The 10,641-nt window shown below is 36.5% G+C and overlaps 1 protein-coding gene across 1 annotated transcript in view; it reads left to right on the forward strand.

Annotated features, from left to right (window-relative positions):
* Positions 1-539: 539 nt before the first annotated feature.
* LOC125788846 (class I histocompatibility antigen, F10 alpha chain-like) overlaps positions 540-10,641 on the forward strand; it is a 64,070-nt gene continuing 53,968 nt past the window's right edge. The window contains exon 1 of the mRNA XM_049472724.1: positions 540-677. Within this exon, the coding sequence (XP_049328681.1) occupies positions 614-677 (64 nt within the window). The 5' untranslated portion in view covers positions 540-613. The remainder of the gene's footprint in view (positions 678-10,641) is intronic.

Genomic DNA, 10,641 nt, shown 5'->3' on the forward strand with positions numbered 1-10,641 from the left:
GCACCGGAACTTTTCTTGTCTTTACGGTATTGTGCGCTCTGCGCCACAGCGAACGTGTGGTGTAAAATCTTTAAATGCTCTCCTCTGCCAATCAAATTTGTGGCAGACCGCTGCCCTGGCTAGTGAATTGGGACGCGGCCGCAAAAAAAAACGCTTTAATAAAGAGATAGGGAGCCGAGAACTGGCGAAAAACGAAAACGGGCGGAAACTAAAGACACGCCGAGCGCGAGAGAGAGAGACAGGGGAGAAAGCGAGACGCGTGTGATTGGGGAAGAGCGGAGGGGGAATGGGTAAGGGAGCGGTGTGTGTGTGTGTGTGTGTGTGTGTGTGTGTGGAGGAGATGAGGTGGAGAGAGAGAGAGAGTAACGCACAGTGACTTAAATAAGTAACTTTAATCTGATTACTGGATTGGAAATAGTAACGCGTTAGATTACTCGTTACTGAAAAAAAGGGTCAAATTAGAGTAACGCGTTACTGACATCACTGCAGTCAGACTGCAGGTAAAGTGAAGGTGAAAGTGTGAGAGAGAGGATCTGATCTGATCTGCTGCAGTTTATTTACTGAAATCTGATTTTTAATGAATTTAAACTGAATTAAAGATCAGAAGGAGGAGATGGGGGTCTCTACAGCAGTGTGTGTTCTTCTACTGAACGCAGTATTCATCTCTACACTCGCAGGTAAGAGTTTATATTTACTCTATTTTATGTTTATGGGTTGTATGTTGTAACTATTCCAAATTAAACTTATTTTTTTTATCTATTTTTAAACACGGAATCTAATAACACATATACAGCTCTATAAAAACAATAAGAGAGCACTTCAGTTTCTGAATCAGTTTCTCTGATTTTGCTATTTATAGGTTTATGTTTGAGTAAAATGAACATTGTTGTTTTATTCTATAAACTACAGACAACATTTCTCCCAAATTACAAATATAAATATTCTCATTTAATTTGGTAAAATTAAAGAAAATCTTAAACTTTTTAAGTTCTCTCTTTTTTTTCCAACAGCTGTATTTAACTATTCAAAACATGTACTGATCAAACTCAGTAAAAATACTTATTTTTTACAAAGTTTCTAATCTGAATATGGTTACAAAACTCATGTGAAGTTTAAAAAGCATGTTTAAAAGCAAGTCCACTAATTTCTTTGATTTTATCCCCAGAAAGTTTTTATTTTAAAGAAATAATTGACTGCATTTTCAAATAATTGATATTTATGACATAAATCACTCCTGTTACTGGAACTCAGTCCTGTTACTAGAACTCACTGCTGTTACTTTTTATGTTATGAGTAACAGGAATGAGTTTTTAGCATAGAATTAGAAAAAAACATGTAAAATAGCTAAGTGGCGGCTATGCTAATATCATGAGGACACTGAGCATATTCTAGTGATTTTCCCAAAATTTGTATTTTAAAAATAAACCAATAAGATGTCAGAATTAATTTAGGTAACAGGACTGAGTGCTGAGATTGAGCTCCTCAGTCATCGTTACAATAAGATCAAACATACAGAAAAACTAATGAGCAGATTTATGCAGCATTGACACGCCCACAATTTGAAAACTAGCTCAAATCTAAGTGGGCGGGGCACATAAACACATAATCCAAAAGTACTGGAATAATGCAGTGGAATAAAAATGAAGAAAATTGATGTATTAAATACAATAAACTTCATTACTGTTCCCATTGATGTTCAGGGGAACATGTCTTTGGGTCCTGTTTTATCAATCTTTAGGCGAGCAGTCAACCGCGCAGCTTGATTTAGGGCGTGTCAGTGTGTCTTTGCTATCATGACGACGGGAAAAGTACACATTGTGCAGCTTGAAACACTGTGCAAAAGTCATGTACTAATTCTCTCAATTAATCATGGGTGTGGTTAATTTTAGGAATTTTGGGCGTAACGTGAAATAAACCAATCAGAGTGTCTCTTGCTCATCATTCTCTTTAAGAGTAGATCAGGTGAGCTCTGTCTTTGGTGGATTGCTATTGTAATGGTGCAGCTACCTGGACGTGTCCAACAAACTCTTCTCAGCAGAGGAAACTGAGCTGCTGGTTGACGCTGTGAAGGAGCTCCAGCAGCTCATTTACGGGAACAGCAATGTTATTTTATTTACTATTCTGTTTATTGTTGATGTAAAAGTTGGGTTTATGTTTCAAAGATAGCGATGAACGTCTGACTGTTGGCGTCTGTCTAGGTTGTATTCAGTCAGTGGAGCTCCTGTGTTTTCTGTTACCAAGATAAACAAGCAAATCTCCAGAAATGTACCTGAACACACCTCATTTCCAGAACACCACGCCCATCAGTGTAGATATATTCAGAAGCTCTGCTGCTATTTAAACCAGGCAGGAGGAAGGAGTGAAAATAGACTGTTGGTGGCAGGGTGTAAAGATAGCAATAAGCATTAACTTTCAACTTTGATCAGTAATTGGGCTTTTTGTGTGTTATCTCCAGAGAGACACTCCCTGTTCTACATATATACCGCTCTCAACAAAGACGTGGATCTACCAGGAATCTACGAGTTCACAGCTCTGGGGCTGCTGGATGGCCGAGAGATCGACTACTACAACAGTAAGGAGCAGAAGAAGATTCCTAAACAGAGCTGGATGATGGAGAAGATGCAGGAAGATTACTGGGAAAAAGGAACCCAGTCTCGCAAGAGTAAAGAACGGTGGTTCAAGGTCAACGTGGATATTCTGATGAAGAGGATGAACCACAGTAATCAGGGTTAGTGATTCATCAGATCTTCTTCTTTTTCTTCTTTTATCTTTCTGTGATTCCTCAGGTTTGTTGTAGTAAATGCTTTTTTGTCCTCAATCTCAGATCTTCATGTTCTTCAGTGGAGAACTGGCTGTGAGATCGACGAGTCCAATGGAGTGGTGAAGTTTCTGAGAGGGATTAGTGAGTACAGCTACGATGGATCAGATTTTCTCTCCTTTGATTTTGAAAACATGCGCTGGGTCGCTCCGGTTCCAGCTGCAGAACCAACCAAGAGGAAATGGAATAGTGTTCCCATCCTGAACCAGTACACCCAGGGCTACCTGAAGAAAGAGTGTGTGGACTGGCTCACCAAATTCCTGGAGTACGGAGAAGAATCACTGAGAAATCACTGTGAGTTCTTCTAAAATAGCTTTTTTATACTTTCATTTTATGATAAATCAGTCAACAGACCAGCCGACATGCCTTCTGGTAAACGACCAACAAACCAGACCAACCAGTACATCAGGTTTTAGACAGCAAAGCAGCCAGTTCACCTCTCAGCTGTTGGGTGAGGAATGACTTGGCTGCTTTCAGATAAACTGCCACGAATCCGGAGCTGTAATGAAGTAATGAGATACAAATACTTCATTACATTACCTAAGTATAAAATTTACTAAAAGTATTTTTTTTACATTTTCACACAATTATCTGAACTTTCTTCTCCTTACATTTTAATAAAAACAGCCTTGTTACTCCTATTTTATTTCAGCTGGTTTTCATTCTGGCTTCTCATCATTCAATAAAACCCCTATCCAGATAAATCTCTCCATCCAGATAGAGTGAATCTGATTGTGATTGGATGTAGAGAAGAATAAACAAATACCATTCCGACTCCCTATTGGTTTATACTGCGATCCATCACACCTGCTCTGGTGATTCAGTATAATGCTGCTTCAGTCCAGTTGAGGAGTGGGCGGGGAGAAACAATTGGATTTCGGTTCTTGTTAATGAATATTCATACATGCAAACATACTGTCTCTGATTGGCTAACAGCACAGCGTGGCAGCGAGGTGAACAACAGTTAGAAACATTTTAAAATAAAGAAATAAAGAATTTTTTACACTAATAACAGTCTTTGCAATGTTATATGTTACTTTACAACATGTGTCATAATGCCCTGCTAAGTGCAGTTCAGCTACTGACCTAGTCTTAGAGTCTCTGTAAAACACCAAATCCACCGGAGATCCTATTTAAACCCATAGTTATTTACACACAGAGGTGGGTAGTCCAGGTCCAGAAAGTAAAAATCCATCCTGGGTGTATTTTTGACTTTTAACTAGTGTAAACAGAACTGTCCTAAAAACACACCTACCTATCTCAATTGTACTTGGTTGGTGGTGTTTTTCCTCCATAGACTAATTCTAACCATTTGTTTCTTAGTTCTGAATTACTGGGCAAAGCATATAAACACTGATGTGTTATTCGCACAAATAACACAGGAATGAACTGCATGCTGTTTCTAGTGCTGTTATTTAGCTCCTATCTGACGAGACGGCATCGCCGCCCGGCCTCAGGTCCTCCTATGGGCGGTCCCTAGCCGAGGTGGGCGGGGCTATGAATACTAATTGACAGGTTGACGTAGACACGGTGCTTTTCCTGACCGACTCGTTTTTCTGAATATTTTCTTTTACTAGCTGCTGCAGACAATGGAGGCTGAGTAAGAGTTTCATCATGTGCAGCAACACTAGTATCTAACCTTTAACCAAAAGAATGAATGCAAATAAACGTAGTACAGTTGATTTTATTTTCAGTTGTTTGGTGAAAAAACACAAAGTAATGAATATGTTCTTCTTTCAGCTCAACCTGCTGTTCATGCTTTGGCAAAGAAATCAGTAAGAGATTCAGAAAAGCTGACTCTGACCTGCCTGATCACGGGGTTTTACCCTAAAGACGTTCATCTGAGTGTTAGAGTGTTCGGCACTTCACTTCCCGAACATCTGATCACATCTTCTGGAATCAGAACCAATGGTGATGGAACCTACCAGCTGAGGAAGAGTGTGGACGTTGTGGAGGAAGATACAGCCGGATACGACTGTTACGTTTCTCACAGCTCCCTGAGAGAACCAGTGATTAAAGATTGGGGTAAATTTATGTTTTTAATGATACGTATTTTTGCAGATTATATCCTGTAAAAACGCCCATAATTTCACTTTGTTAGAGCTGTGCCAGAAGTTCTTTGTAAAATTGTAAGAAAATTGCAGATTAACAGTGCAGTGAAAAAGTATTTATTTCTTTATTTGCTTTTTTCTTATACTTACATTTTTCAGATTATCAAACAAACTTTAATATTAGACAAATATAACCTGAGTAAATATAATAAGCAGACAATTATTATGAGAAAAAAAGCAATTTAAACCAGTTTAGCCCTTGGTTCGAAAGTGAAAAGTTAAAGCTACAACCAGACCTGATTACTGTCAGACCTGTAGAATTAGAAAATCACTTAAATAGAATCTGTCTGACAACATGAAGCAGATAAAAGATCTCAAAAAGCAGCACAATATTATTATACACCCATCTGAAGAAACTCAAAAACAGATGAGAAAACGATAAGTTATTGATCATCTGTCAGTCTGGAAAAGGTTATAAAGTCCTTTATCTTTAAAGCTTTGGGACTCCAGAGAACCACAGTGATTCACTATTATTCACTAATGGAGAAAAAACATGGAACACTGGTGAACCTTCCCAGGAGTGCCCGGCCGACCGAACAAAATTACTCCAGAAGGGCATGAAGAACTCATCCAGGAGATCCCAAATAAACCCAGAACAACATTTAAAGAACTGCAGGATCTCACTCGCCTCAGTTAAGATCAGTGATAATGATTCAATAATAAGAATAAAGAGACTGGGTGAAAATGGTCTATATGGGAGAGTTCTAATATAAAAACACATAAAACTATAAAACTGTACAACTTGCTGTAATAGATGGAAGCAGGAATTCTGCTGTTTATCAGAAAATCTGGAAGTAGAATCAGAATCCGTCCATCTGTTCCTTACTGACCTCAAGCTCAGGAGTACTTTACTTGGGTTCTGCAGCAGGACAATGACCCAAACTCACAAACACAAAAATTTCACCTCTGAATGGATTTAAAAAAATAACTAAATGAAGGCTTTGGAAGGTCTAGTTAAAGTCTGATTGAGGTGATGTGGATGATCTTAAACAGTTTTAGATGTTTATGCTGGAAAATCCTCCAATGTGTTCTCGACAATGATTAATTGATTTGTCTGATATTAAAATGTTCAAACACGTTTTTCACAGCACTGTAATTTCTGTAAGAAAGTTCTGAAATGATTTATTTCACCTGATATCAGGTCTTTATTATCCTCCTGAGACCTGGACTTTAGCTTGGTGTGCATTTTTAATTTTAATCTATTCAGCAGTACCTAACAAGTATAAAAAATATAGAAACTTAACTTTCTCTTTGTATAGGAAGCATTTTTTTAAAAATTGAGATCAGAAGGACTCAATTAGTCAAAAAACTAAATTTTTTCTTTCTCTGGAAAGTAAATAACCTAATTTCAAACATAAAAAAATCTATGATATTTTTACCTGGCTGTAGAAACTTTTGCCTGAGATTCTCACCATCTTATTTTTAATCAGTTAAGTATAATGTTGTCATGTGACCACTAAATAGTCCTGGCAGTGTCTCCATATGAGGCTAAAGGGTCAACGTTGAAAAAAATTAAGAATAACGGTGCAGAGAAGCAGTAATCGAATGTCCTCATATGAGGACGCTGGGTCTCAAGAGGTTATAAATTTCAGTAAATTAGTTGGGGGTGTGATTGAGTGATTGAGAACTGTTCTCTTTGCAGAGACCTCACACATCTTCAGCTTGGATGAGCTCCGTTTACGAGACATTGTGGGAACCTTTGGATTTCGGATGATGACCATACTGGCCATTCTGGTCTCCTTATTCATGCTCAAAAAGAAGAGGGTCATTGGTGAGTGCCAAGGGGTCATGGATTCTGTTCAAAAAATGTATATTCAAAATTTTAAAAAATAACCTTTGCTTACACCACTGACCAAACCCACAGCTTCTTCAACTGTAATGTAGATTTTATTACTTTTACACATACTATCACATGCAAAATAAAGCCTAATATACACTCCCGGGCCACTTTATTAAGTACACCTTGCTAGTACCGGGTTGGACCCCCTTTTTCCTTCAGAACTGCTTTAATCAGATTCAACAAGATACTGGAAACTCATTCCTCAGAGATTCTGCTCTCTATTAACATGAGAGCATGTTCCATCAGTGGAAGCAAAAACCCTAAAACACTGGCATCCAATCAGTGAATGCCTATGAATTATTAAATTATGAATAAGTAATGAAATGGTCGATTTAAAACAGACTAATTACGATATAGTGCAGTTTACTGGGTATCGTGATGTGTATTTTGTCGCCAGGTTCCTGCCAATACTCAATCTCCCCCTTAAAAGTCAGGTGGGCTCTGACTTTGGCGGATTGCTATTTTAATGGCGCAGTTACCTGGACGAGTCGAACGCTTCCCAACAGAGGAAACTGGGCTGTGAATGTGTGCCAGCAGCTCATTTACGGGAACAGCAATTTTATTTTATTAAGTATTCTGTTTATTGTTGATGTAAAAGTTGTGTTTTGCTGCTGCCGAGATAGTGATGAACGTCTGACTGTTGACTGTTGTCAGGGTTTTAATCAGTTAGTGGAGCTCCTGTGTTTTCTGTTACCAAGATAAACAAGCTAAATTCCAGAAATGTACCTGAACACACCTCATTTCCAGAACGAAGGAGTGATAATAGACAGTTGGTGGGGTGTAAGATAGCAATGAGCATTGCAACTCACATTGGGCAGGGTGAAAGATAGGACTCAAAACATTGAAACCATGCTATAGAGACAGTTTAGACTGTTTAGAATATTTGTTTTTAAGTTGTTTTAACTGTAAATTGGCTAATTCTTCTGTATAGTACATTTAAATTATTCTCATCAGATCTCAAGGCTTAGAAATCACAAATGTTAGATATTAAATGTATTTTTTAAGGTGAAATGTTGTTTAATAGCAGTATTTAAAAACCAGAGCCCTATTAGAACAGATCTCCAGTCATATGCTGATCTCACACTAAACTAATATATAACTATTTCACTTTTTCAGGACTAGTGATTCATGGGACCGCCTCCACGAGCAAGCTGGGTAATGTCTCTTCTCTTTTTCCTTAAGTTTAACAGTGTAAATCTGGATTAAACTAACCATCTCAGAAGCTCTATATATATTAATTCAGTATTATTTATATATGTATTTATTTTGATACTGAATTAGTCTGCATGTGTTTTTACTGTTGCAGCTTTTGAGAGAAATTTTAAGTAAAATAGTGGAGATTCAGCAGTGGATCCATGATGGATCCAACACCAACACCATCATTACCATCATCACCATCATCATCATCATCACCATCATCATCATCATCATCATCATCATCACCTGCACATCAAGGAATCTTCTCATCACCCCTGTCATTATTCTATAAGTGGATGCTTCTAAGAATCCAGCATCCCCAAAAATACTCAATGTTACAAAGAGAGCATTTTATTGTTAAAGTATTTAAAGGAGGACTTTTGTTGTAGTAAAACATGATAAAAAGTTCTTATCTTTGATGACTTTAATGGTGTAAAAATAGTGATTTCTTCGTATGTGTAACTTTATGCCCCTGTCTTTAGCATTGTGGCCTGTTGGGAGCATCAGCTAAAAGCTCTGTATTTCTGAATGCTGGGATAGAATGGAGGTGGGCTATTAAAAAAAATCATATTTGTTCATGATCATGTTTCACTACAACCCAAGTCCATTTCACACTGAACTTTTCCTTTAACTGCTCAAAACTAATGACAGAAAGGACAGGAAAATGCACAATTATGATCCAGGTTACTTAATAAAATAGCATAGTAAGCTATTTATAAAATAGTGAGCATTCCATTATTGACCCTAAAATAAAATAATAATTACTATAATAATAGGTACATTTTTGCCACATCTAAGTGAAGCAATAAAGGAGAACTCTGATGTAAAATAGATTTTGTTATAGTAAAACATGATAAAAAGTTCTTATCTTTGATGAATAGAACACCGCTCTCCCACAGCGTTCAGAGATCCAGAAATTTTAACACCCTTCAGACTGGGTGATACGGGGCAAAATTTACCCTGATAAATCACTTTTTACACCGTTATCCAGCTCAAAGTAGCTCCACACCTCCTTACTAGAATCTGGAGATCCCTGACATTTAAAACCAGGCATTAATAACTTAAAAAGTGCAGAAGAAGCTCATTAAAACCACTGTTTACATCCTATTTACATTCCAAATGCTATGGGTAAATAGTGATGAGCTATTTTATAAAAGTTAGTACTCGTGATCGTGTTTCACTACAACCCAAGTCCATTTCACACCAGAAACAAGAATATTCACAAGACAAGCTTTTGTTTAAGTTTCAGGTCTGCATATATACCAAATACTTGATAAAACAATCAATATTAGTGATTAGAAGAAAGTGAGTTTTATGCTACCTGTTATGTTTTAGATAATAAATATTATGGTGCTTTAAAATACCTCCAGCTACACTTATTCCAGTCAGATTTGATATAAATTATAATTTTACTGAGAAAATCAACAAACACTATGAAAAATGTCTTCAATTGAGTTTTTGTTGTGTATTTCCATCATCTGTTTACATTTTCTGTATTTCCTATATTTGTGTATATTTAGTTTTGTATTTATTCGCTTGTTCATTGTAAAGATAACTTTGATTTTTTTGTCTCATTTCTACAATTTTACCTGCTTACTGTTACAAACTGGGGTGCGTTTCCCAAACACTGTAGTTACTAAATATGTTAGCAGCAGGAAACACTGTTATTATTACAGGTAATTAAATACTGATCAGTGATTTTATTGAAATAATAAACTATTTTTCATTTTTTCACGACAGTCATTGGTCTCACAGCATGCCAGTGGATTTACAATATAGGATATAACCCAAGGGAGCGACAGTCTGGTACAAACTGAGGATTTTTGTGAAATGCAGGCAATTTGTAACTACTTAAAACCAGTGATATTAATAATACATGACATAATTCTGATATAATCTTTGGAGGGTTTGGTAGAGATATTTTTGAGTCATTACTGCCATCTGCTGGAACTGAGAAATGAGTGCAAACTAGCAAAAAAAAATGTAATAATAAATCAAATTAAATTAAATTTACAAATATAACCTGAAGATAGTCGCAATGACTCAAAAAGTTTACCCTCCCCAAACCACATATCAGTTAACCAGTTAAATCACATAAAACCAGAAATACCTAGCCGTGGAAAATATATTAGACCACTTTAAAATAATAAGTTTCTCTGATTTTGCTATTTATAGGTTTATGTTTGAGTAAAATGAACATTATTGTTTTATTCTATAAACTACAGACAACATTTCTCCCAAATTACAAATAAAAATATTCTTATTTAGAGCATTTATTTACAGAAAATGAGAAATGGCTGAATTAACAAAAACCTCAAATAATGCAAAGAAAACAAGTTTTAAGAGTTCAGAAATTAATATTTGGTGGAATAACCCTGGTTTTTAATCACAGTCTTCATGCATCCTCGCATCATGTTCTCCGCAAGTCTTTCACTCTGCTTTTGGGTGACATTATTTCACTCCTGGCACAAAAATTCAAGCAGTTCAGAATAAAAACAACATTACCCAGATAAAACAGCAGCAACAACTTTAGCATAAACTGAAGCAAACCGGATATCTGAGATGTTTTACTGAGTTCTATTTACTCATTAAAATTGTATTCAGGATATATAAGTATTCAGAAATGGATCTGGGTTCTTAAGGGTTAATATGCTTCTGAAGTGTAAACGTGTAAA

The sequence above is a fragment of the Astyanax mexicanus genome, unplaced genomic scaffold (assembly GCF_023375975.1).
Source record: "Astyanax mexicanus isolate ESR-SI-001 unplaced genomic scaffold, AstMex3_surface scaffold_31, whole genome shotgun sequence".
NCBI lineage: Eukaryota > Metazoa > Chordata > Actinopteri > Characiformes > Acestrorhamphidae > Astyanax > Astyanax mexicanus.